The sequence below is a fragment of the Lipophrys pholis genome (genome assembly GCF_963383615.2).
Source record: "Lipophrys pholis genome assembly, chromosome: 15".
Taxonomy (NCBI): Eukaryota; Metazoa; Chordata; class Actinopteri; order Blenniiformes; family Blenniidae; genus Lipophrys; species Lipophrys pholis.
In genome coordinates, this window is record NC_137642.1 from 24,182,346 (window position 1) to 24,210,333 (window position 27,988).

The window sequence follows — 27,988 nt, forward strand, 5'->3', positions numbered from 1 at the left end:
TAGGTTTTTCGCTGTTGCAGCCATGTCTAATTTATTCATTTAAGCTGCTTTGACCATTTTAGTTTTCATAGCCATTTCAGCTGTATTACCAACTTTATCATTTATAATTGTATTAGTCACTACTTGTTTTTTTTTTTTTTTACTTGTTTTAGCCATAATATCTGTAGCTATTTTACTATTATAACCTCATTTTATTTCAGCCATTTCATTTTGTTTAAACCATTTTATGCTTTCGTAGCACTTTCACTTTCACCGTCTAATTATTTGGTGTGTGGATGTGATGAATTTTTGTTTGGGAGTCATTTCAAAGTGCAAGAAAAGAGATTAAACTAACTGAAATCAACGTACTTATTTACAAAGAATAAATTAATTGACTCTTTGGGCTCATCAGGCTCAAAAACCCATAAGTTTAAGAACAATTGTAATCGTTCAATGAGATATAATTTAACCTAAAACCTGTGCGTGTGTTGTTGACAGCGTCATGTGTGCTGAGGTTAAATTCAGTGTGGTTCCACTCAGCGAGGCAGGAAGTCAGTGGCAGACTGCATTTCTTTTTACTCCCAATACCAGTGAACACAAACATCTGTAAGCACATCCTGGGTTCCTTGGTAATGACATTTCAGGAACCACTAAAAAGCTTTGATCAAAACCCGATTAGAATTAAAAAAACAACAACAACAAAACCAACGGAAGAAGCAATAGAAAAATTATTTGGTGTTTCATCTGTACCTCTCTACTTTCACTTTTCATCATTTTGTGACAAAATTAACTCAAATAAAATCAAATAGGGAAATCTTGAGGCTCGATTACTATAAATTTATCATAAAATTAAATAAAACAAAAAAAATCATGCAGAAATAAATGTTATTTTCAGACTCCGCTCATACGTTTTTAATCACGAGTTCATTAAACAACGAGCACAAATCACGTCCTAAATGCGTAAGTGACTTGAATAATGACGTTTTGGAACTGTGTCAGCACTAAAACCCTTGTGGAGATTCAGTTTTAGATTCGGGCCAAAGCCGTTGCCCGAACAGTTACTTTTTTACCAAACTCCTGTTTGTTCAGGAATTGAGAGCATTTTCCCACTGATGGAACTGCTCGGCTGAACTGAATGAGACGCAAATGACACAAATAAGAAAAGTCTAACTCAGGCAGGCATTTCAAAGTAACACAGATTTCCCAGTTGTGACTGCTGGAGTAAACTGGACCATCCAGTCTAACCTAAAAGGTGCAATATGCAAACTCCACACAGAAAATTCCACAATATCGGACCGTATATTGTTAAGAGGTGGACGCACCAACCACGGCACCATAAAGCCTCTATCCAAGTGAATAATTCTATTTTATTTCTCAGTAAAATTGCCACTACCTCACTTGTTACATCAACTTCCACAGCAACTTGTGTGAGTGCGTGGTTGTGTGTGTGGAACATATATAATAATGCAGATAGACTCCATGATCTGTTATTATTTCCCTCTATGCAAACTTCTCGTTATGCGTGATGTGCGTTTGTGAAAATCCCCAATGTGACACACTGAATAAACGACAAAAGGTATAGAAACAGGAGACTGTTTATTAAGAACCGAGCTTGTAAAAACACAAAGTAGTCATCAAAATATATAAATTCATTACAAGTAAGAAATTTTATCAGACAGGGCCAGGCTGGATGTGTTTGTCCACTATCAGACGTGCACCATCAGCCCTTGAGCGAGACGCTTCGGGAAAAACGTATAAAAGAACACAATAAAACATGGAGCTGACATCTGCATGTGTAAAACCCTCCAGTTAACACATGCGATGGCTGGGATGACATAGTCATTACAAGGTAAAGACACCACTCAACGTGCCTCCACCCACTCCCTCAATGGAAGCTTCAGTACCGTGCCAGTTCATGAGGGTTTCAGCACTGTTGCTTTCACTCTCAGGTTTGGCTGACATGTATGAACAGAGTGCACTTGTGAACAACTTAAAAAAAAAGAAAAGAAAACCCAAGACGACAGTAACAGTCTTTACCTGACAGCTTTAAGTGAAAATAATTAGAAAAAAGAGACTCATGCTGTATTTTACAGTTTATGCGTAAATAAATTCCCCCCCCTCCAAATGAAGAATTGACTGTACAGAATGTTGACAGTGATGAACATCTCATGAAAAGACAGCAAAAGTAGTACATTCACTTAATGGGGCGATATAACGCTGTTCAACAAAGTGGTCATTGCATCTCAAGGTTTGGATCTTCCACCTCGGGGAAACCAGCTGATTTCATGCAAGCTCAGTTTTACCCACCGGTTTGGAGATCCAACCAAACAAATAAATAGACACGTAACTCATCAACTCATCAAACGTCGCCACACACCTTCCTCATAACATTTAGTAATGAAAATGTCTCGCCTTGAGTTTACCAATGGAGACTTGCCAAATGTCAGGCCAGGTGAACAATCAAAGTCACAATGTCGTCGTGTTTGGTAAAGACGGAAGCCTTCCGGTCGAGGTCTTCTCAAGAGGAAACTTGCATGATGTCGGAACCCAATGCATCTGGATCCAACTTGACAATCCAAGCATATGAGAACGACGAGTCTGCTGAGCCTGATTGCATTTGGGCAAAAATTGACTGACGGTACCAGAAAGATTCTCCTTTCAGTTGCTCTGCCGAGTTGCCTTCATCCAGTCGGCCACAGTTGCAAAGTGGCCTCCCGGAGCTATGTTGTTGTTTGCATAAGGATTCTGCAAACTTCCCAGAGGCTGCGTGATGCCGCTACAGTCTTGTCTCATCGGATCCATGCTGGTGCCATTGCTCATAGCACGAGGAACCAGGTTGGTGTAAGTATTTCCTTGGCTCGGGGACGGCATGAGCGCACCGTGGCTCTCTTGCCCCACGGTAATCTCCTGCTTCAGGTGGAAGCCAGGCTGAGCCCCACCTCCAATCACGCCCTTGAGAAAATCTTCCCCGTCCATCTCCTCGATAAAGGGGAACGACCCTCCTCCACCTCCAGACCCCGATCCGTTGAATGTGTTCTGTGCGGCATTGTGGGCACCGTAACCGGACCACATGGTCTGGAGACCGTGGTTCTGGGTGCCCAAGATGTTCTGAGCTTGAGTGTCGGGGGCGAGCACCTCCTGTTGACGCTGCTGGTGGAAGACGGACTGGGACTCTGACTGGCTCATGGCGGGGGGCTGACACTGGCTCAGTATTTGGGCCTGAGGAACTGAATCCAAACACTGCAAGTCCCGGATGGAGAGCTGAGGAAGCCCGCTGTTCTCGCAGGTGTTGTGAGAATAACCAGACGTGCGGTTTGTTTGTTGCCTGCTGCCGTTGGGACGCGGCTGACTGCCCCCGGATGGGTTTATGGTCACCGTGTCCATTGAGAGTGCCGGGTTAGGGTTCGCCCACTGGTGGCTCATTTGTAAAGTGGACGCCTGAGAGGTCATCATCACATTCTGGGGAGTCGGCTGGTAATGCTGGTTGAACACGATGGGTGGTTGCTGCATGGCGCCCTGGGCCTGCCTCAGATAGACGTTGCCCATATCTAAAAAACAAAGTGACTTTGAGTTGGATAGCAGTACCGTACTATCTTTGATTAAACGTTTGCAAACAGCAATCTCATCTCGTCCACTTGAGGAGAACTAACTTACCTTTGCGCATGTGACTCATGGTACTCTGTGGCACTGCCTTCGGCCGATTCATGGCCAAGCCTGTGAAAGGATTACCAAGGGAGGGGCAAAACACAGTTGGTGAATGGTTGCTGTGTGAATCTTGAGGCAAAACTAAAAAGTGTGTTTGGTTCAGGTCAGGCCGCACATCACTGTAGTGTGTAGGTGTCTTGGCATCTTAGTATTCTGTCTTTTTTTGTGGAATTAAAATTTTCTATTACTTCTTCATGCTTGTATGTTTAACTGAGGGTCTAAATTGGCTGTAGGTGCAAAGGTGTGCATGTGTATGACGGCCTGTCTCAGTTGTTACTCAGTACAGGTTTGTCTAGGGTGTACCCCAAGGCATCAGACATAGTTGAGTTGTCAGGTGTGTGGGTTAAGCTCAATCGTACGACGCTCCTGCTTCGTCAGTACTTCTGTACGCCAGCAGGATAAACCGATATTTTGGCTTTACTTTAGAACAGTTAGAAGATACCCCTCCATCTTTATACTGAGTCTGACTGTATGTTGTTTTTTTTTACCTGATAATCCTGATATCTTCATCAAGTGCTCCCTTCTGCGCTTCTTCTCATTGCAGCCGTAAGGATCTGGAGCAAAAAAATGCCAAGGTCACGTACCGAACATCACTGAAAGCGACCAATCTCCAAAGAGAACCGACGATGGTTCGAGGTATCATGGAAAATGATTCCCGCTCACCTTTGTCATCGGGCAGATATCTGAAATCCATCGGTTGGCTGACCTCCTGATCGGAGGGTCGGCGCAGCTGCATCTGCACAGTGACAGACTCTGTGATGGAGGTGTTGTAGTAGGACGGGGTCTTGAAGACGATGGCCACCTGGCGATGAACATCAGCCTGTGAGAAGGAGCCTTTGGCCTCCCAGCCGTCGGCGGAAAAGAATCGCACCTCAATGTCGTCTGGAGAAAAGAGTTTCAATGGGATGACAGGAGGAGAAGACTGAGTCAAACATGCAAAGAGGTGGCCGCTGAGGATGTGGAAAGTAAAATGGATGGATGGATTGAATGAAGATGACAGAAAACAGATAGAAACTTTATGAGCGTTCGTAAGACTAACATGTATTATCTAGTAACATGCAAAAACAAAAAAAAACACAGATAGTTTATACCTTTTTGGACTTTGTCGCACAGTAAAAAGATCTCGTCTCCTCCTTTAACACTGCCACTGTTGCGGTTGACCCGACAGATCCTCAGTTCTGCTGTGTTTGGGGCTCCTGGACAAGCAGAAACAGGGCGTCAATGCACAAACTGACAAGTGAAAGAAAAAGACTCTGGTTTGTTGACTCTGAAGGGAACCACATTCAGTTGAAGCCTCGCCGGGCTCGGTCGCATGTCACATGGCTGCTGTCAGAAGAGGAAGTGCTCCATGGTAACGGTGTAGTTTGAGGGTTAGTGTGTTAAAGAACTTCCCCTTTGTGTGCAGGGAACTGTGAACCGGTTCACTATGTTCTGTGTTTGTGACAGCGTTGAGACAACTGGACACACGTACACAAGTCTGTGCAAACACAACTTGCTACCTATGTAGCAATTCTTACGCAGTATCACTGACATTAGAACACGGAGAGAGAAAGAAACGTATATGTGAAATCCACAAGATGCTGGAATGTATTCATCATGTATGCCTGCGTGTAACTTTCTAATAACGTTTTGTCAAATACAATCTTCTGGTGGGACTGTGTGTTAGGTTTTCAGAAATAGCTATGCTTCATATCCAAATTGTTTAAAATAAATAAATAAACTAATAATAATAATAATAATAATAATAATAATAATAATAATAACCTAGAAAATAGTTGTAGAAAACCTCACTTTTTCATTTTGTTCTGGGGACGGAGTGACTCAACTCACCCTCTTATGTTTTGAAATGGTATTGCGACACATAAGCGCTGAGGGTTTTGCGTTAGCATGTGCACAGCAGCAGGATATGAAATGTACCTGATCTCAGAGGGCCTGTCTACACATTGCCAGAAAATCAATCTGATGGCTTGTCGGGTGGAAACGTCTCCAGCACTCACTGTTGTCGTAGATGGGGTTGCTGACGATGGGGTTGAGAGCTTGAGTGTACTGGCCGTTGGCATCCTGCAGGAAGACCTGGATGCAGAGTCGAACCACGTTCAGGTTGTACTCCTCCGTCTGCAGCAGCGCCTCTCGTGGCACTGCAGTCAAACAGAAAAATGGGTATCATAGCAGTTAGATGTTTCTTTTTTCATTAAAATGGCCGGCTCAAGCATTCTTCACCTTCAACCTTTTATTGCCTTGTTTGATACCCCACGAAAACACGACGTGAAGAATCGGATGAAAATACATTCAGCAGAAGCTTGTTCCATTTTCGTGGTAGTAACCTCAAACTTAGTGGAATGGAAATCGTCAGAGTACTGAGAACAGGCGACTGCGGTAAGAGTCTCCCACACCGTGCACAGGTAAGCTGTGAAACCAAATAAGGCTTCGACTCTGACCACTAACTGTGACGAACAAGATCTGAGACTCAACTACTGTTGGCAGGGTTATTACGAGTAAAAGCAGCAAAAAGAAAGCCAGAGAGTTCATATTCGATCGGGACTAAACTTAGTTCAAAGTCATGAGCGTCAACCGAAAGACATTTCTTCAGTTTGAGCGAACAGATCATCCTCTCTGTAAAAGCCTAGTGTCGTCCACATCATGGCACAGTGATCCTGCAAAGCAACAACTTGAAGCATGAAGGATAAACTACTGAAACATAGTTGAAGTAAAAGCCATTCTGGAGTAGATTGATAGAAGAGTTTTGCTAAAATCCGGGAGAGAAGTTATGCCTGAACTTGAAAAGGCTCGTTTATGCACCGATAATGTGCAGCGGGAGAGATCCGAAACAGTTTTATAAAAGAAGAATAAGACTATTTATATAATCTGAGTGATTTGACTGCAGCAGTCGAAGGTGCGTCGACTGAATACCAAGTGTAGACAGAGATATGTACCGACAACCTCTGGATCAAGACAAACACATCATAGATAAAAGTTTTCTAACATGTTCAGCCCACATCTACACAAACACACACGCGCACTCATACAAACACACAGCGTCACACGTCTCGCCCCCAGAGGCAACACGCAAACACACACCTTGCAGGGACCCTTTTTCACTGTCAGACGCCCTCACAGCGGGCTTTCACACCGCCCACACTGCCCTTCCTTCCATCTCTCTACTCGTATCTCCGGTGGAGGCCGTGCCCGCCCACAGCGTGACGCTCTCCGCGACGTCACCCTCCAAACTGGAAACATCTGACGAGGCTCCACGAGGCTCCACGAGTGACCACAACGGCTCCGGGCGTGTGTGAAAGTGGTGGGACTCGAGCAGGTGTCTCACTCTAAGTCTACACGCGCATGTAAACACAGATAGCCTGCATACCACGGTAATAATGCGGGGATATTCCCCCACACAGGCTGAGTTCGACATAAACAGCTCTGATATTAGATATCAGATTGAGTTCAAACATGCCTGCATGTCTCCAGCTTTTGCAACAATTCATCACATCGGCTTGTTAAAAAAAAAAAAAAGTCTCCTTTCAAAGATGTACAAGACCAAGTCTGTGCTAATAAGCAGAAAATACGAGAACACAAGTTAATGTTCTTCAGAGCTACAAAATGCTGCAAAAATGTGTAATTCTAAGCATTACAACAAAAGTAAGGTTAAATGACAGCAGGTCTTCACTATGAGCTTCAGTCGATGTGTCACTGTGAAGACGATTCCACCTGCTGGGATGAATAATGAATACTTCACTGTGAGACTGTGAGGAAAAACCTTTCCTTTTTATCATTTCCAATGCAAATACATTCACAGGATTCAATGAATCCAGGCAAGCATCCAAACTAGTTAACCATTGCATTAGCTCAGGAGCACTCGGAGAAAGCATTGTCTGTGCACACCTTTCACCACCATTCCATGAATGCAGGTGAAAAAAAAAAAATCAGCCTGCAGAAAAGAAACATAATTTAAATAAGGAAGTATACTTTTTAATTTCACAGTATTTGTGTGTGTTACTGGACTAAGAAAGTATTGAAGCATCAAATGCCTCCAGTCCAGACCACAAAATATCTGTTATTATTTGACAAGATTAAAAGCAACCTTTGACTGCTGAGCAGCTTTCAGAACTACACCATTTTGTTTTCACACTTCCTCAAATGTTCAGGAGTTTTTAGCGAGCTGGTACAAAACCAACACACTCTATTGTCCCAACGTTTCGTCAAACTCAAAATCTGTATTCAATCTGTGTTGCGACAATGAGCCGTTCTGTGGTTGGTCTTTAGTAGGTATTGAACTTAGATGAGCCATAACATTAGGACCAAGTGTCTTACGTTGACAATCAGCAGGTTGGACATTATTCAATCGTAAGTTAAGATTTGGTCCTGAAAGTTGATGTTAGTTAATATTTGAAAGCTTAATTAAAAGAAATAAAGAAATCACAGAAACTGCAGCTCTTGTGGGTTTTCCTGGTCGGCAGAGGTCAGGAAAAGAAGAAATATTGGCGAGTAGTGACAAGATCATGCACGGGTGGAAACTGATACAGACTTAGATTATCTTAAAAATCTTTTGAGAACCTCTTAGTGACGTGAAACAGAAGTCTGGTAGATCCATGGCTCGATGGGTTCGAGCAGTTTGATCACCAGGAAGAACAAACTGGGCAGGCGGTCATAATGTTCCGGCTGATTTTATGTACGATTCCACCCTGATATGAAATTCTAAATTTTCAAACAACACTCCAAGCCCTGCAGCCTGCTGCTGCTCAAGCTCAGGTTTCCGTCGGGTCATCAGGTTTGGCGGCAGTGGGCTCGCAGGTGCAGGGAAAGTGGGTTGCGGTGGAAAGACGCCCGGGCCGAGACGCCGGGGCTGCGGGGCGGCGTGTGAGGAGGTGGGCGTCAGCTGTTAGCCTGACCGTGGGAGTAGAAATGTGAGCGCAACCAAGAAGAAGGAGGCAGGTGACAAGCCTCATCGCAAAAAGCCTCCCCGCTGCATGACTCACACTCTTTAACCACCTGCGTGGAGGCAAATCGCTGCGGGTTTCTGCATGCAACTGTTACATCATTGCAGGACTGCGTGCTGTCAAGTGTTCTGGCAACGCCGCTGCAGATGTGCATGGACATCAGGCCCAAATGAAAATCGAAAACATCCGTTCACGAAAGTTCTTTCACTGCGTGAAGTCCAGCGGTGTTCTGAACACGCTTGTGTCATTTTCCGCACAGCAAAAACAAGAGATTTTCTTCACACGTTCTGAAAACTGTCGCGACGCCGACACGAGACACTGCAGCTTTTAAACGAACGCTCAGCCGGCCTTCCAGATGGAGCTTCGATGACTCTACATGCATGACGCCCCTACGTCTTATCTTTGGTCCTCAGCACAGGAAGCAGCTGAGTTTCGCAGCAGAAGTAAACTAAAGAGAGGAAGGCTTGATTCAGCTGCCCCTGCAGCCTGCGCCCAAACCAAAGGACGCGTCGACGAATCCACCTCCAGCCAGAGAGCTTCACCTCCACCTGAACGATTGTGCAAACTGCCCGCCTGACTGTCTTTCAAAAGAACTCCGGTCCCACTATGTCACTTCAGCAGATGAATGTTCAGTTGGCCATGATTAAATCAGAATAAAGAAAACTCTTGTAACGATGGTTGCCATTGCCAATCGTGTTATTTTACCTGGACGTTTGATAAGTTGAGAGAAATTATAAAAAAGTTTAAAATGGCTTCAAAAAGAGGTTAAAAAAAAGTAAAAGAGCTAAAATAGTTATGGTTAAGACAGCTAAACCCACGAGAAAATGTAATAAAGAAATACAGCCAAAATAGTTAAAATCAGGGATCGTTAAAATGAGCTAACATTGCTAAAACTGCTATAATGGCTCAAAGTGGCTAAAGTTGCTCGGAGTGACTAAAAGCAAAGTCAAAGAGGTGAAAAAACAGCTAAATGGATAAAAACTGAACCAGCTAAAAGAGCTAAAATGGCTAAAACTACTCGACGAAGATGATTTACAAACTCCGCAAAGGAGTCTCATGGACTTAAAATGACTTAAAACAGCTCAAATAAAAGGGCAAACAAGCTAAAATCGTAACAAACGACTAAAACCACTGGAAATGTGAATAAGAGAAACGGCCAAAATGACTAAACTTGCTAAAAAGGTCAATGTGAAAAGAGTCAAAACAGCTAAATTCAGCAGCTAAAAACTGCATTTTTCTTTTTTTTTTTATCCAAAAAGTCTCCGTACTTGACCAGAATTCAAACTTCAAAACTTAATATATGTTCAGCAAAACTTTATATCCAACTTTGAGTTGGATTCATGTTGAAGATAAAACATGTTTTGCGGCCGGAGGTGAACTTTATCATTGGACTCCTTGTTGTTGGAACCGGCAGCAGAAACGCTCTGCAGCTCGGCGACGGGATAGAGAAGTAGTCAGAGACGCTCAGCGGACTGTGGACGCCGCTAGAGACGTGTCCCCCGCTGCTGCAGAAAGCATCTGTCTCAACCTGACGGTGAAGCTTCCACGTCCCTCCTCGGTTTTCCAGACCTGTGAAGCCTTTCATCGGAGCCGGGGAAGCCCCCTCGCTGCAGTCCCGCCCCCCCACTCTCTATAATGAATCCTGCATTCCCAGCTCTCACGTGGCATCCTGCACGGCGCTGAATTGAGCAACTGTGACCAAGAATGGGGAAGTGGGCTCGACGCCTGTTTGTACACGAGCGGACGGAGCGGTGGAGGCTGCCGCACGGCCACACGGAGAAAACGCTCGTCTCAGCGGCGAACCTGACAAGTGGGTCACGACAAGCAAACACTTCTCAACGGCTGTTCTCAGCCTGGTTTAACGGGAAACTAAATCCGAGGGGGGGAAAGTCGCACTGAAGGGACAGACACGGTTTTGTACTTCGAGTTTTGCGATTATTTCAAGTAAATAATAGGCTTGAAACGGTAGATTATAAGATTTAAAGAAAAGAAAAACCTTGACAAGCCTCCTCTGGCAGGAGAGTTATATTGGTACATACCATCTGTGACCACTAGATGTCACTGTATGGCAACAGAAAGCAGCTACAGTAGCAAAGAAAACCTCCATTATTAGTATATTTCAATAACAGGTAATATCTATGATACAAACGTGTTTTTGTCTGTACATTTCAAAAACACGAATTTGGCGAAAACGTTTTTACATTTTGTGGGTATTTGGTCGCATTATAACTGATGAAACCCGCTCGTCTCTGATTGCAGGACACTCACCATTGAAGGGGTTGATTCCTCTGGTGATCCTCTTCACGATGGCGTCTTTCACTTCCCTCCGCCTCACGCACTGGATGCCCAGGTTCTGAAAACTGCGCCAACAACAACAACACGACAGGTGATGAAACGGCAGGCGCTGCAGCCAGCTGGTGGTGACGCAAACAGGAGCCGCGCCCGAGCATAGCAGCGTCAAAATGCAGATATAATTTGGAAAAAAAGAACAACAACAATGCTGCTGTGGAGGAATCTCAGTGATCTCACCCGTCCGGTCGAGCTCGCAGATCCTATCACTGCGAGCTCATTTCTCATTCACAGCATTTCTATTCATATCTGTTCCCATCTAAATGGACTCATTCCACTTATTTTCACGCACACACACACACACACACACACACACACACACACACACACACACACACACACACACACACACACACACACACACACACACACACACACACACACACACACACACACACACACACACACGACAAAGACGTGATGTCACTTGGGGAATTCCCATATTGCCAAACTCATCACAGACATGGTTTGACAAATATGTTGTGTGTGTGTGTGTGTGTGTGTGTGTGTGTGTGTGTGTGTGTGTGTGTGTGGGTGTGTGTGTGTGTGCGTCTGCACAGGTTTCTCTCTCTGCACCTCAGTGGTCACCGATTTGTATTCGACGGCTTTCGAAACCCCGTCATTATAGAGCAGAGTCCATAGAATATATTTCTCCTTTGTCACCTTTGAATCAAGATAAACGTTCCCCGGCACATTTCCCGCTAATCTGATCAAACCAAATGAAGAAGGATTATAAAACACACCTTCACCTTCACTGCCTTTGTTTGGAGAAATTAGCAAATTGAAAGAAAGTGATGTTATAACAGAAGCTTAGATTCATTTAAAAAAAAAAAAAAACTGCTAAAATGGTAAAAGATTGACCATTTGTGTCGACAGGAACCCTTAAAATGGCGACAGCAGTTAATATCGTTTAAACAGCAACGTTTTTTTTGCATTATGGCTCGAAACATTTAACTATAGTTCAGTAAATGCATCAAACCTCTGCGAAAACACCAAAGTCTAATCTCATTTCTGAATCTCAGGTGTGTTTCGAGGTCGGAGAAGGTTGGAGTTTTGGCCGAGCAGCGGTAAAAGGTTTGGCAGACCTCTGGCCATTAAAGCGGATAAAGACCGGAGGTGTGAACCTGGTGACGCGTTGAAACGCGGCGCCTGCGGGCGGAGAGGGGGAGCACTCACGCGATCACTTTGCGGTCGGGACCAAACTCGGCCTCGTAGAACCCGTCCTTGCAGTCCTTGCCCACCAGGTCGTGCGGGTGCGGTCGGTACGGCTCGTTGACCGTCACCAGCGACACGCGCACCTTCCCCTTGCCGGAGTAGTTGAGGATCTGCGTGAGGAGACGGAGTGAGAAACGCCGGCGGGGGGTGACGGAGACGGTGACGGGGGAGGGGAGGAGGTGAGGAGGTGAGGCCGACCTGCAGGCTGGGGTACGTCCGGTTGTTGTCCGAGCTCCTCTCGCCGGGGATGCTGCCGGCGGAACGACCCTCGCACTTGTACCTGAAGCGCATCCCCCTCGGCTTGGGCTGCTCGAACATCTGGATCGACGGCTCGGCCACTGGAGGGAACAACGCCAAACCACCGGTCAGGACGATTTGCTGGACGTCAAGCTGCCAGAACCACTAATCAGACTGTTGTTGATTTGTTTTTATTTTCTCTGAAAGCTCCTCAACGCTGAATTAATGATGGCAAATCAAATCGTGCTGAAAAAAATTGTCTTTTTACAAGAACGTGAAGATGCATGATGAAATGAACTCGTCTGTTTACACGCACAACGATGCAGTTCGCCTGCCGGTCCACTAGTGGGTGCTGTTGCTTTGTATTTGTAATGAAACCGCACGCACACGCACAAAGAGAGCAAAATGCTATGAACCGCAACGATGGGAGAACGCGGACCTTCTAGTGGACAGACGACCAAGTTGCATTGTTATTACTGTGACTGTCAAAATAAAACTACCAAAGTCCCAGCAGGAGAATCTGGACTGGGCGTCGCGACACTCTGGACGCTGCCATTGTTGTTATTGTCCATCTACTGAGCATGTGCAGAAGAACTGTTTACAAAAGGAGACAGTGCCCGAGCCTCTTCCAAAAGTTGCGTTTTTCAGCGCCCAAGATGCATCAAAAGTTTTGTAGTTTTCACATGAACACGTTGTCGTGAACAAAAAAAAAAAAGATAAAAAAAAATAAAAAATCACAGTTAACATCTGGTTTGTCTTTCTCTCTTTAGCGTTTCCTGGCGCGCTCCGCGGCACAAACGCTGGGGCTTCGCGTCAAACACCACGAGAGCTCGCGACACGCTTAAAGCAACAAGAGGAGCCACAGCGGCTAAAAAGCACTATGCAGCGGGAAACCGATGCTGGTGTCAAATTACAAACACAATTATGTAATCCAACATGCATCCCCCCCCCCCCCCCCCCCCCCCCCCTCGAGAGCACCTGTTCATTTAGCCCCTGCAGATTAAAGATAAAGAGCCCGGTGTCAAATTCCACCCACTACAAGGCTGAACGCTGACCGGCTCGGAGCAGCTTGAAGGGAACCAGCCTGAAGGCTGCAGAGTCAAACTTTTATTGGAGACGGGATTCATTAAAAGCAGAAGAAGTTCCTCAAATTTGTATTGATGATCTTTTATTTAATTATTTTTTTTAATTGTCCTTCTGCCTGAAGCTGTGACTGGAGCAAACTGCGAGAAGTTTGACATTCTGTGTCATTTGGACGTTTTGGAGTAACTTCTTTTTTTTTTTTTTTTTTGCATTAAATGAGTTCTGATCTTGTTGCACGAAACAAAAGTTTTCCCCACATGATCCTCTGAAGAGGAACTAAAACTCATCCGGGAAGTTGCTGTCTTGTATTTTTTTATTTATTTTTTTTGGTTTGTTTTTGGACTGCATGATTTTCTCTCAGTCCAAACCCCCAGAGGACCGAGGCGGATCGAGCACATTCAGGACCCGGTCCAAAACACAGACAGTTCTGAGTGTTCACAACAAGTTCAAAACTGCATCAGACACAAGGGGAGGGAGAGAGAGGGAGAGAGAGAGGGAGAGAGAGAGAGAGAAAGAAAAGAGGAAGTGCAGTGACACGGATCTGCAGTTTTAAGATTGGACTTGTGAAAACATGCAGGAGATGAAATGGACTCACTGAGGTGTGGATCGTCCCCGAGCATGGAGGGCAGCAGAACTGAAACACACACATCACACACACACACACACACACACACACACACACACACACACACACACACACACACACACACACACACACACACACACACACACACACACACACACACACACACAGTTTAAGTAATAATCATTATCACATTACTTCTTTCAAAGGAAGATGGAGTTCACATCAAGCTGATGCTCAGGAGGTTCAGGAGTGGAAGCGGAGATACTCACCGTCCATGGTGCGCGCGGTGTGTGTGTGTCTGTGCGTGTGTGTGTGTGTGTCTGCAGCTCCGTATCGGTGATCCTCGGCAGACTGAGCGTGACAGCGGACACAAAAGTGCTTTTAGTCCGGGGGGGGGAATTCCCCTCCGTCACGTCTGAGCCCGCCAATGAGGAGGGAGGAGAGAGGAGTCACTCCTCCTCCTCCGCCTCCTTCCTCATGAGTAAGTGCGCGCAAGAACGCACGGGAGCGCACATCCAGGAGCGCACAAGACTCCGGTACCGGCGCAATACCCGCCAATTCACAGATATATGTATATATATATATATATATATATATATTTTTTTTTTAAATGTAATTAAACAAACCAACAAATGTGAATTAAAACCTCTTACAGTGCGTGAGGATCAGGAAAAAGACTTCAGAGGCTCCAAATAAAACTTTATTCATCCAACAAGGGGAGATTCAGTTATAACAACAGATCAACATCGCTCAACGATTTTATTAAAGACTATTATGTTTTGCAATCTGGCAAATGTTTAAATGTTCCAGTATCATCACATGTCAGAGAATTGTGGATGATTAACAAGAAAATTATAACAATTAACAATATAAAATAACAATTTAAAACAAAAACACACGTTTGGATTAATGACTGACAATTATTCAGCAAATATTTTTAAGAGGGACAAAAATTCTTTCCACGTTTTTAAAAAAAACAACCATTTTCATTTGTATAATTGTCTTTATAGGAAACTTCTACAGATTAAAGAATGAATGGAACCCCCGTCAAAAATAGATAAAATATTTTGATTATACACTATTAACATTTAATTGTGCTTGTTGGGACCGACTCAAATAATGTATTACATGTATTTAAAAGTAGGTCCTCTAATACTCTTGTGTTGAAATTCTACACTTATTGATATTTCAAGAACTGTAAATGAGTTAAATACTAGAAAGAATACAGACTCCTTAAGTCTTCACTCTTCAAACACAGTCATGAAGCAGGGGTCCATTCAGGAGGGTTCCCCCCACATATTGTCATTGTGTTTAAAAAAAAAAAGTAAAATGGTTAAAAAAAAAAAATAAAATAGTATGGACCAATGTATTCTCTCTGGATATTTTGTTTTTAGTGTTTGAATAGAAAAAAAAACAGTTTTCCCAAATTTTAACAAAACAGCAGTTGTGCAGTGGAAAAACAATTTTTTTTTATATTTATTAATAGTAATAATAAAAAAGGTGTTTCTGTTGTTCGATGGTAGACGTACTGATGTTCTCAGCTGTATATGCGCAGTTCCTACAGTGTCTGATAGAGGGCGCTGTTTCCTCATCTGTTCTTCAAAATGAACCTTTTGAACATTTTAAGATTATTATAACAACAAAAGTAAAATTTTAATTTTGCTGATATGTAATAGAAGAACATAACAATTTTTTTTAATGGTACCTGAATAATTTGGTTTCACTTATTTAAAAAAAATAGAGAAAACGCACAATTTTAACATTTTAAAGCATCTGAAGAACCTGTTTTTTTAACAAGACTATACTTTAATTTTACAATTTTGATGATTTACCTGGATTTTCCTGCTCTCATATTTAAATATATACTCAGAAATCCAATGAGAGCCACCTCAGCTCGTTTAAATCAGCCGTAATAAAACAAGTTTAACACCATTGATCCGACTGAATCACACTGCAATACTCATTCACTGGAAACATTAACTTTTTTTCGTCATTAAGGTGTAAATACGGTGTTGTTTCATTACACATTCAACATTAATATTTGATATTGGGGTTGGATTTCCTTGTGTTCGTGCTCTTCGTGGCTGCAGCGACGGATGCATTTCCACATTATTACTTTAATGTCTAGTATTTTAAGTTTTAATGTCTTATCTGACTCTAGTGTGTGTATGTGCTGCAGGAATAATGTGTCACATGTATAAAAAAAAAACCTGACTGATATATCCACTTTATTCATCAAGTTATTTTTCATGAACGACGATGGTTGAGATTGAACATCCGGTCCCGCTACAAGGAAGTCGTTAAAAAAAAAACACAAGACACTTTTTTTTTTTTTTAGGGGTTTAATGGGTGTACAGATTCAATTAAAGGAAGTGATAAACACATACAAAAATACCCTTTTAATACAATTTAGAAACAAACATCTAAATGACCAGTTTCGTTAAATGTTTCCGATGAGTCGTCTGAAACAGAGTGGTGCTGATTTGAAAAAAGATCTATCTGCTATGGATGCTATTTAAAAAAAAAAAAAAAAAAAAAAAAAAATCAGATGGTACAAAGATGCAAATATAAATAAAGTGATAAGAAAACCCCCGATAATGAAAAAAAATAAACAAAAAAACTGTCCTTTGTACATCGAGTTGGGGGAGACTGATGTTTCCGGTTCAGAGCTGCAGGGTGGAGGAAACTAGACGAAACAGACCCCCGCCCCACCCCCCCCAAAAAAAACAAACCCCAAACAAACAAACGCCACCGGGAGCCTTTTAAGAACCTCCACAGGAGGCACGCAGGGCAAACACCCACAACGAAGAGAATCCTGCCGGTCTCCGACATGACAACTTAACTTCTTTCCACAAAAGCACCATGAACGTCTGAACGGACCGAGACACACGATTTCATGATGGAACCACATCGGCTGGGGGTGTGTGTGTGTGTGTGTGTGTGTGTGCGTGTGTTTTCGGGGGGGTGGCAGAGGTGAACATTAGCTGTCAGACAATCGGTCGCTCACACGTACGTACACGAAACGGACATTTAAACATTTCTTGGGACTCTCGAAACCCTTTTGACGATTGCATTTTTCTTTTCTTTTTTTTTTTTAAACTGTTTGGTTCTTAACGTGATTTGCACGTAATCCTTTCCAGAGGTTTAAAAAAAAAAAAAAAAAAAAAAAAAAAAAAATCCCACCGAACTCGATACGGGCGCTGCTTCCGTCACATTTGAGCAAACCGTCCACAGAACCCCTGAAACTGAATCCAAACATACAGCGTCTACCCAATCTACCCAGAACTGTACAGTTTGTTTTGGACAAGCAGCAGGAGAAAAAAAACAACAAAAAAAGAAATGTACAATTTTTTAAACCTTTTTTTTCTTTTTAGATAAAACTACAATAGAAGGGTCAAAAGACTTTGAACAGGAATCTTTTGCTTTTTTTTTGTTTGTTTTTTTTTTTAAGACAAAAAGTTCATCAACGTTTACTATACAGGTTGGTTTTTTTTTTTTCCTGTTTGGGGAAAGAAAAAAAAAGAAAGAAAGAAAAGAAAAGAAAAGAAAAGGAAAGGAAAGCAACAACAAAAACTGCGTACACCAGAAGTGTGTGTAGCGCGTGTCAAAAAGTTTGAGCGTTTTTAAAAGATTTTAACTGGAAAGAAAGCGCAAATGAACAGAAGACACTTTCCATCCGTACTGAAAGAGACGAGGAGTAGAAATAAAAAAACAAAACAAAAAAAAAAAACTGCTGTTTTTAGTTCTCGTGTGTCTGTGACGGCGGGACTCGGAGTGAGACGAGACTGATTGAATCCCTTCCGTCTGCTGGCAGCGCTGGAATCGCTGGACGGATCTGAGGCGGGGGCGTCTCGTCCGGCCGCTTGGTGCTACACGCCGACCGGACGCCGAGCGCCGCCCCCCTCCCTCCGTGTGACGCCTCGAACTGGAAAACCCACCTCTGCATGAGTGTGTGTTCATAGATCTAGTTCGGTAGGTTTCTTCAGGCTATGTGGATCCGGGCCTTCTCCGTTTCTTTCAGCCTCTTGGCCTGCTCTTCCAGGGAGGGCGAGTGCGGTCGCTTGGACGCCGCGCCGTTGAGGGGGTCGGCCCCTCGGCTCACCAGGGTGGGGATGGAGCTGCCCACGGGGGGCGCCACGTGTTTGGACGTCACGTTTTCTGGAAGAGAGAAAGAAATTGATTTTACTGAACCACACCGACATCTTCGAAGCTCAAAAAAAAGCAGCGCGGCGCAGACGCTCACTGGATCCGATGACGGGAATGGACATGCCCTTTTCTTGGCTGGCAGAAGGAGCGTCGGGGTTGAGCGTGCCCTCGAACACCGGGGCCTTGGGAGGTGTGATGCTGCCAGACAAAAAAAAAAGAAAGAAAGAAAAAAGCACGGCGTCAGAACATTTAACACTGTCAAAGATGGAAGAGTGTGAGCCGCGACTGGCGAGACTGACTTGTGGCGGTTGAGGGCCAGTTTGATGGAATTCTTCACCACGCGGCAGCTGTTGCTGGCCGGGAGCGGCGAGGACGCGTCGGGCAGCTCCATGCTGGGAAGTCTCTGAGGAGGAGAAGGTGGGACGTCAGGAGTCGGTTTCCACAGAGCCAAAGCAGCAGGAGGAAAAAATATTGGTACCTGTGTTCTCGAGGTATCGATGGTTGGAATGGGCTTCGCCTTGGATTCAGAAACGGGAGTCTGAAACGAGAAGAGACATCGATTTGTTTCCTTTGTGGTTTTTCCCCATCGGCTCTCTGAAAACAGACGGAGTGGGACCTACGGCGCTCTGTCCCTCGCCGGGCGTCACCTCCGACGGCGGGTACGGCTCTTTGAACGCCGTGTCGTCGTTGGGCGCCGCCTGCGACAAATCACACGATGGCGTCACAATTCTTTGAAACGTGGAAATCGGTTTGACGTTGAGGATTTTTCACTCACTTCCGGGTCTTTGTGCCTCTTGGCCGGGTCTTCCTGCGTGGGGGAGTGCGGCCTCTTGGCGGGGGCTCCGTTGACGGAGTCTTCCAGACCGTTGGACTCGTCTTGGGGGCTGCCGGTGGCGCTGGGCTTCCCGCTGCCACTGGGGGGCGCCGTGCTGCTGACAGAGCTGCTGGCCGGCGGGGAAAGCGGCTTCACTTTCGCTGCCGGCTCTTTTGGAACGACAAAGACGGGACGTCAGGAGCTTTTAACATTTAAAACGGTGGGTGGCGCAGCTTCAATCTGCGTTTGAACTTACTGGAGCCGATCACCGGCATGCTTTGGTCTTTAGCGGCGGCGGCGGTCGGGACAGCGGCGGTCGGGGCAGCGGCGGTCGGAGCGGGGGGGCTGTCACCAAACAGCTGCTTGGACGGACTGCAGCTGCTGCTGCTGGGAGAGAACAGAGAGCGGTTAGCGTCAGCCACATCCCAGAACCGCCTTCAGTGCCATCAGGGGAAAGTCCAACCTGTCGTCGATGTCCGACGCCGGTTTCGACAGTTCGCTCGTGGGTGAGCTGAACGGCGTCCCCGAGTCCGTGTCTCTGGACGTGTCCAGGTGGCTGTTGTCCAGAGACAGACGCTTCGGGTTCCCGCCGTTAGAACTCCGGTTCAACTCGGCAATGCTCTGCAACGACCAACGAGTCGTCCGATTAAACATGAGACACACAGAGACAAGTGTGTGTGTGTGTGTGTGTGTGTGTGTGTGTGTGTGTGTGTGTGTGTGTGTGTGTGTGTAGACGGCTCACCCTCTTCTTCTTCTGCACCAGCTCAGGAGGGAGGTACTGGTGCAGCTGCTTCTTCTTCACGTGTGTTGCTTCGATCTTCATGCCGTCCTTCAGCATGTTGATGTTGTTGGCTTGTCTGTACACTGGAGGGAGCAACGGAGGGAGCAGATGAACCTCACGAGTCTTGAGCGATTTCATATTTAGTCGATTCACCAACGGTTCTGATCGGACTCACCGGTGTCTGTGAAGGACTGGATGTCGTACGTCAGGTCAATGTTGACACTTTCCGCATTCTCCACCTTCTTGAAGATGATGCCGATGAACCACATGGACACAAAGTTGTTTCTGAGGCAGAAGCACACAGAGAAAACTTACTAATAATCTACACACCCATCAGAATAAGAATCCAGTGGGCTGAGAGATCACATTCATTAGAGTTCTAGTTGAATGATGCTTGTTTTTTTTTTTTTATAAAGCTGGTATTGCCGTACGATGTCACCGTGTCTTTCTGGATGCTGGTCATAAGTACAGAGCCGGTTATATACAGTGTTGGGAGCAAAAAAAGCAACACGGCGGGATTAAAATGTGTTGTCGACTCCCCTCTATCATAGGCTGAATACACACGACACGTTTGTGGATAAACTCACTCGTTGCGGTTTTCTTTGGACCCGGGGAAGGACTGAGGGTTTACGTGAGCCAGCGTGATGTACTCGTTCCTCTCCAGGTTTCCCACCAGAACGCGGATCTTCGACTCCACCAGGCCGATCCTGAGGAGGGAAAGGGTTAATGAAGGGTTAAAATCTTCTGCAGGTAGATTGAACCTTTCGTCTGTCAGACTGCATGAATAGATTTAAATTTTATGGCTGAAGAACCGTCCAGAAAATGTGCAACGAGTTCAACCGTCTGTCAGGTTTTCTGAGATTACTTTAATTAATCTTTAGTAAACGTGTGATCTGGTAAGAATGTTGTTGAGGAGTCGGAGTTCAGGTAAAACACATTAATGCAAATTTCATGTAAATACAGTTTCCCGACACTCACCATTCTAAGTGGTTCTCCTCTGTAGACGCGCTGGCCGTCAGAACAATGTAATGCCTTCAAGAACAAAGAAAAACAGAAAAAGAATCTCAGGATTTCAAAGAGAGCATGGACGAGCTCCTCTTAGAGTCTTAAACTGTGGTAAGAAGCTCCACTAGTGACAAGAAGATGTAATCTAAAAGAAAAGATCCAATACTCTCAAATGGTACAGAACTCAAAATGAATACAGCCAAAGCATAAAGTTCCTACTTATAAAAAAGAAGTTATTTTATGTTTTTGTGTAAATATCAACTCGCTGTGAATACTTATTGTTTGGATGAGTTCAAGTGTCTGAATTGTTCCGGTAAAAATGATCAATGAATCTTCAACCTAGGAGTAAATGAGTCTTTGTATGTTCAGGTCGGTCATCATGGAGGTTCTGGGAGCTTTTCTCAGGTGGTACTTATTGGAAAATGTTTGATAAACATGCATACATATACAAACACACACACACACACACACATATATATATAAATAATAAAAGCTGGAATCTTCGTTTGGTAGTTCGAATCGCTAAAAAATGTCTTTATAATCGGGAACTGTTGTAACAGTTAAAAAAAAAACTTTAGTTCTGTTTGCCTGTTACACTGAGAAATTGACTTTAAGCTCCACTGCTTCATCTTTCCTGCTCTCTCGAAGCAGACGGATCGTCAGTATTAATGCTACGTTAAGTATCTTCAGGTGACTGAAACGCAGCAGCACTCGCAGGACCTGGCAACCCGCTCAGTTGCTGCGTTTGAACTGTGTGGGAGAAAGCTTTCCTAAACAAACATCTGCTGACCACAGTCAGAATGACTCAAACCTGCCAAAACAGAAACGCTCAAACAGAACATTTGTTGGGGGAGGAAGAAAGAAAGAAAAAAAATCTGTTTGTTTCAGCTGCATGGAGGCTGATTTACTTCACACATGACTCTGTAAAACATCCCAAAGCTGATGCAATGAAATGAAAGAAGACCTACTTGTACTTTTGGAAGAAGCTGGGCGGCTCAAAGAGTTTGGACCATTCTGCTTTGCCTTGAAGAATCTCATCTGTGACGCTGAGGCCTGGTGGAGGAGGACAGAGGCACAGTCAGAAGACGTAACGGGAGGAAGCGATGGAGCCGATTACTTTCATGTCCGTCTTTACCGTATTTGAACTCCTCGCTCATGATGGTGCGCGTCGACGTGGAGACGTTGTAGGTGGAGTTCTGTTGGGGGTAGGCGGGCGTGATGATGGGCATCAGGTGGTATCGGTCCGACGGGTTCACCTGGACGAACACAGACGGACAAAGATCACATCCCTCTCCAACGACTGCTCCCTAATAGTTTGTACGAGTGCAAAGGTGCTCATTTTTTTTTTAAAACCGGCACCAGAAACGCCAACATCCAATGCCACGATGACCTTCGCTCAAACATACAAAGATCTGCTGAGTCACTTTGAGACTAATCTACATCTGAGGGATCATTTGAAGGACTGAGGAGGCAAAACCACAAGCAAAAAGCAGGTTTGACACAGTTGTTGCGACGCGATTCCTCCATTAAAAACAAACAAAAAAAAAAAAAACAGATAGGAAAGAAGACCATCGGACAATAAAAATCCATTTATTTACTAAAACGGACAAAACATACAAGAAACAGCAGATTCAACAGCTACACTGCTTTCATATGTGTCATATATAATATGTTATGATTCAGACGATTTCTGAAATAAATATTGCCAGAGCAGCTGCTCTATGCTGGAAGACCTTCACATCAGACCTGAACCTAGTGCCCCCTGCTGTGTGGACGTAGACACAGCAAATAAAAAAATGACATGTGAAACCAGTTCATCTAACTCGGTCCTGGTGGTCCGGTGTCCTGAATGTTCCCTCCCTGCTTCAGCATACCTGAATCTAATGATGTTGTCGTCACCAAGGTTGTGAAAAAGCCCAATAACGAGCCCTTCATTGCAATCAGGTGTGCTGCAACTGGGAGAGAGATAAACCCTGCAGGACGCCGGCCCTCCCGGACCAAGCTTGGAAACCCTACGCTGCGTACAACACAGATTCTGCTCTAAATACCTGAAACTAAATCTATTAAGAGGAAATTCCAACGACGTAGGTGAAGCTGCAGAATAAAATGTTATGTTTTCTGTGGCTCAGGTTTTCATTTCTGGCTCTGAATCAGTGCATGAATTGCATGACTTTAATAATAATAACAGAGCTTTAAATGACATATCTCTAACACAATGAAAGGAAAAAACATGAATTATGTAAAGCTTCCAAATTTCTAAATAAAAGCAGAACAGTTGTTTTGTATTCGTGATGCAGATTCATTTTAATTTCTCATGGACCCAAGTCAAGGACTGGATTTCTGGCCTAGCAGATAAAAGACATGTAGTGAGGGAGCTTTCGTTGTTCCAGGCTGCTCGGAGAAGCCTCCTCTGAGAAGCTTCTGAGCTCCCGGATGTGGGACCGGATCAATGCCGGGGTCACATAGGGACAAAGAAACGAGGAATCAAGGACAAGGAGAAGGGGAAAAAGCATCTACATGCAAATCAACTGGCGCGAAACACCACAGACTCCACCAAAGGCTCCACACTGGTGTGATACTCACTCTGGGATCCCACACTGGTAAATTCAGATTACTCTCCTCAGGCTGTTTCAATAGCACCGGATTGGGCCACTCCCTGGATGCAGGAGGAGGAACGGGGGATTAGTTAACACCGTGAGACAATTGGAAATTGAGTGAGAGGGGAGAAAGTAGACTCACCATTTGGAGAAGACCAGGAAGAACTTATGAACGAGCGTAGCAGCGACGGCGTTGGGGTAGAGCTGGCAGGTCCGGGCCACCAGCATGGCCCACGAGACTCCGCCCAGGAAGCCCAGCATGTTGGAGTAGATCCCTCGACCTGCACCCACAACACATGCGTAAAAACCGTGAGAGGAAAAGTGGAAACTCGTAAGTGCGACAAGGTGCTGGAACAGGAACGGGACTTACGCTTAGCCCACAGTTTGATGGCTCTCAGTGTCAGCCTGAAGTTTTCTTTGTTTGGCACCAGGTACAAAATCTCATCAGTTACTCGACAACCTGCCAGAAACATTTCAGTCCGTGACGTTAACGTTCAGTTCTATCACTCTTTTTATAACTATTGTCATCGACACGGCGGCTGCAGCCCGACGTACCGTTAAGGCTGCGGATACACCGAATGTCCAAGTTCCTCAGGATGGAGTCCCCCCTCAGGTCCAGGTTGTCTGGAATGGACTGTAAGGCCAGTCTGGCAAAAAGCAGGTCGATCTGCTCAGACGGAGGCAGAAGAGCAACAAGTGGAGGTCAGATAACCAAATCTCAGAATACTCTTAAGACTTTAATTATAAAAAAAAAGAAGAAGAAAAGCATATATTATACTCATACGAGAATTAGTAGTTCCATCTTAAAACTGTCACTATCGTTTTAAATGTGATCACAAACACATCACACTCACCTCAATTCCATCAAATTTAAACTTTATCACAGGTACAAAAGCGTCTTCAACAGCCTTCAGAGGGAAAAAACAAACACAAAAAGCATTTAACAACTAGAAAAGTGGAACAGGAAGATAAGAAGAGAGGGTCGATGCACAGAAGACTCACCCTGAGGTCTTTAATCTCTTCGTGTTGTTTCAATTTCTCGAAGAAAGACTGGAAAAAGTCGGTCCTCTCTACGTGGCGAGGAGCAACACACAAGGCATCGATATCGGCTCCTGAAACGAGCGGGACTCTGATCAGAGTTCAGTTGAGCAGGGGGAAGGACGGAGGACTTCACACAAACTACCGATGCTGCAGATCTAAACTGAGCCATTAATACAGACAGTAGACTCGACTCTCAACGGGGGGAAAACACACTCCGAGATCCAAGGTCACATCAGCTTCTCTTTCAAACACGTGTGTTGCACTTTGGGTGAGCGATGGTGTTTTCTCTCCAACAGCGTCGATAGATTCTGCTTTTACCTCGGTAGAGGGCAGTGCAGCATTGAAATAGAGCAACAACACTAATTTAAAGGACTGACAAAAAAAACAAAAAAACATCCACACACTGGAGATTTCCTTCTGTGTTTTTGTTTATCACTGTTTGTGATTGTTAAAAAACACCCCCCCCCCCCCCCCCCCCGCGCAAAAAGACATTGAGAAAAAAAAAAAAGTGAAGCTGTTGATACGGGGTAGAACGTTCCATCAAAGAAAGCCAAAGAGAAAAAAAAAACTATAATCAACATTTTTAACTTTAGAGCTCTGAAGCGGTTATATGATTTCAGTTTAAACTATCATCGTACTTTACAGCTGAATCATCTCCATGGAATTGGGTTTGGTATCAGTTGATAAGACTCATTTTAGTTTCGGGTCCAAACTTCAGTCTAATACTTTTAAATCTGCACTTGGCTGTGTTGTACTTCAAAGACATAACATAGCCTGAACGAGTATCAAGGCTACTCCAAGAAGCATGTTGCAGAAACAAAGTGTCACATGGTTGCAAAAAAAAATTAATAAAAAAGTAACAAATGTGTGGGAAATGTTTTTACCGATGACAGCACAACAAAAATAATAATTAAAAGAGACAAAAATCAGGCGAAAGGTCTGCCGAACCTTCACACCACTCACTGTTTCAGCTCGTTGCAAAAACGCATTCATGCACTACAGGAACGTGACAAAGCCGGCCGTGTGGCCGCGGTGTGCAGCGCTTTCCCAAAACAATGGCTTTGCGGCCGTGATGCTGTTGTCTCGTCCCACAGCTCAGGTGTTCCCGCCAGCAAACACTTTCACACACGAACAATAACAACACTGTACAAACCTTTTGTGTGCACTCCGAGTCTGTACGAACCAAACGTGAAGATCTTTCCCCCGACGCAGCAGATGGCCGAGGGTGGAAGGTTCTGTGGATGGAAGAAACAGAGGAAACAGGAAGTTTAAACATTTTACCGTGTCCGATTGTGAGGTGAATTTATCAGAACTGATCTACGTGGTTTAGTTTTCACTAAATAATGTTGACGTGCACTGATGAAGTGGGTGAATTACAGCTAAAACGGAGAGAAATTATACCAATTCACAGTAAAATCATATTAGTGCAATTAAAGATAGATTCATCACAGTAAAACTGGCATTATTATCATAAACGAGAAAATAAACAGATATAAACACCTGAAATAAATTATATAAACACATTAACAACCATGATTTAAAATCTGTGTAGTAATAAATGACCGTGCTTCCATAAATTAATTTTTTGTCCCATGTATACAAATGTTATACAGTTAGTATTGTACCATATTACAAAATGTATATAATTTATGAGGCTCATATACAAAAGTCCAAGTTGGCATCTATTGTCCAGATGAAATCCACACCTAAGGAAATATATTGACTCACAATATCAATAATATAACCTGTAGTTTTATTGTACAATTCCAAATTTCTTGAATCGCATGTTTTTCAAAGAACTATATCTTACTTATGATAAGTCGAGATATAGACATCACAACCACGTTTATCCAGCATTCCTGAATATAAGATTTACCCTGTGAAGAGCGTCATTTTATATCCTGGGGGAAAAATTCAAGTTCAACATCACAACAACACAGCAGCCTCAGTTTAGGATTAATAAAAGATTTCTATTAGATTCTTAGACTAATAGATTAGACTCTATTTACAACTGTACGCATCAAGGAGACCTCAGAAGATGCATCAATAAGCGCCTTGAATCAGGTCCGCAACACCTTTTATTCCAAATGAGCTTCAGAAACAAAGTAATCAGGGCTTAGTTGATGAAATAAATCCCCTGCCAACAATTACCCAGTAAACAAAGCTTCAAGATGAGCAACCCACCTTTAATTCACTGATCTCTGCGATCCACTCTTTCACAAAATTATTCAGCTTCCCAAGAACTGCAAGTCTGGAAAAACAAAACACAATTCAAGCAAGACAAGCATTAGGAGACAATAAGCGTGAAAGTGGCCGATTGAACACGGGGAATCCAGGTACTTGCGGTTTCTCACCTGTGGTTCAGCTCTTCTTCGTCTTCGAAAACTCCAAAAGGCTTCATGGCGTCGCAGAGCTTCTGGGTGTACTGGTGGTCTATGTCTCTCGGGGGGGCGAGGCTGATGGCAGAGGTGATGCCATAGTGTTTCTGCGGCTGCTGCCCACCAGGCATGTTGCTGCAGAGGAGATGACACACAAACACACACGCACAGATTATCATCGATCACTGTCAATCAGGTTACTATCACTCCTAACAAACACGTGTAAACACCAAGTTGACAACGACGTGCTTCTTTCACACACGTTATCGTCAGATCTGAATCGACTATCGCACGCGCGTTGAAGAAATGTGAGCGTTAAAATCCGCGTTCTAACGGAGGCGGACGTTAGCACAGATGCTACAAACAGCTAACAAATTGGCTAATTTAGCAGGCTAGCGCCCGTTAGCACCACATAGCGTCGGGTTTAACTAAAGAAAGACCTGACAATTCTCCCCTACAAAACACACGCGGGAATGCAACCTGTGCATGTTTGTAGTGTGGAAACGAGGAGCCGGAGCGGCGGCGGCTCCGCAGGCCTCGTCCGGTTGTTGTGACAGTCGGCTAACGTTAGCATGTAGCCTTTTCTTCCAGAGTGCCTCAAAACTGGGGATAAAACGTCCACAAAACCCGAGCGTGGCCCGTGCAACACTCACCTCGACATTTCTTTCATGACACTGAGAAAAAAAGCCCGAGCTGTTTGTCTCCTGCTGTGTGTGTATATATTTAGAAAAAAAAAAAAAAAAAAAAACGAGTGTTGATGATCCTAGCGTCGACCTGGTTACAACAATGGAGGATCTCCGAGCGGTTCAAACCTCCTGAACCGGAATCACTTCTTTATCAGATAACCGTCCGCGGCCTCCGCGCCACGCGCATACCGAGAAACCCGTCCGCCAAACGGCTCAGCCCGCGTCCTAACCTCCGCCCGGTGGGGGGGGAAGGTGGTGGGGGGGGTTTGGATTCAATCTTAAATGCCCCCGCAAAACTCCAGATGTAGCGGTGTTCGTGTGCGCGCCGCACGCCGAGACACCAGCGCCTCACGGAGGCCGCGGAGCACGTGACCGCACCGCGGCCCAGGGGAAAACTCCGAGTTCCCACTTTAGCTGGAAACTCCCGAGTCGGAACTGGAAAACACGAG

The 27,988-nt window shown here is 44.5% G+C and overlaps 2 protein-coding genes across 4 annotated transcripts; both read right to left on the reverse strand.

Annotated features, from left to right (window-relative positions):
- Positions 1-1,557: 1,557 nt before the first annotated feature.
- On the reverse strand, positions 1,558-14,438 carry rel (v-rel avian reticuloendotheliosis viral oncogene homolog). The gene is made up of 11 exons (XM_080482164.1): positions 14,361-14,438; positions 14,101-14,139; positions 12,384-12,523; positions 12,147-12,295; positions 10,890-10,981; positions 5,682-5,822; positions 4,776-4,880; positions 4,348-4,566; positions 4,173-4,238; positions 3,634-3,693; positions 1,558-3,527 (listed from the first exon to the last, which is right to left on the reverse strand). Exons 1-11 carry the CDS (start codon positions 14,365-14,367, stop codon positions 2,638-2,640), a joined length of 1,908 nt encoding a protein of 635 aa, XP_080338290.1. The 5' UTR covers positions 14,368-14,438; the 3' UTR covers positions 1,558-2,637.
- Positions 14,439-17,463: 3,025 nt separating this feature from the next.
- On the reverse strand, positions 17,464-27,915 carry papolg (poly(A) polymerase gamma; the record flags this gene model as incomplete). 3 transcript variants are annotated; one of them, XM_080481587.1, is made up of 24 exons in its annotated part: positions 27,507-27,915; positions 26,830-26,988; positions 26,660-26,726; positions 25,629-25,710; positions 24,437-24,546; positions 24,289-24,342; positions 23,990-24,101; positions 23,805-23,894; positions 23,577-23,715; positions 23,421-23,493; positions 21,973-22,093; positions 21,806-21,890; positions 20,811-20,864; positions 20,420-20,539; positions 20,008-20,117; positions 19,794-19,915; positions 19,515-19,672; positions 19,308-19,435; positions 19,013-19,221; positions 18,858-18,935; positions 18,716-18,775; positions 18,537-18,640; positions 18,335-18,435; positions 17,464-18,249 (listed from the first exon to the last, which is right to left on the reverse strand). In XM_080481587.1, the coding sequence occupies exons 1-24, from the start codon at positions 27,521-27,523 to the stop codon at positions 18,074-18,076; spliced, it is 2,529 nt and encodes an 842-aa protein (XP_080337713.1). In that variant the 5' UTR covers positions 27,524-27,915. The 3 variants fall into 3 exon arrangements, with proteins under 3 accessions (XP_080337713.1, XP_080337712.1, XP_080337714.1); XM_080481586.1 differs by having other exon boundaries at positions 19,308-19,438; XM_080481588.1 differs by lacking the exons at positions 17,464-18,249; positions 18,335-18,435; positions 18,537-18,640; ... (10 more) ...; positions 21,973-22,093; positions 23,421-23,493 and having other exon boundaries at positions 23,573-23,715; positions 27,729-27,773.
- Positions 27,916-27,988: the final 73 nt, after the last annotated feature.

Excerpts from the sequence above, each read along its gene's own strand:
- rel (XM_080482164.1), bottom strand. Across the intron at positions 12,524-14,100 it reads CGGGGACGATCCACACCTCA|TGGCCGAGCCGTCGATCCAG; the intron begins GTGAGTCCATTT and ends TGTTCCCTCCAG. Across the intron at positions 10,982-12,146 it reads CCCGACCGCAAAGTGATCGC|TTTTCAGAACCTGGGCATCC; the intron begins GTGAGTGCTCCC and ends TTGTTGGCGCAG.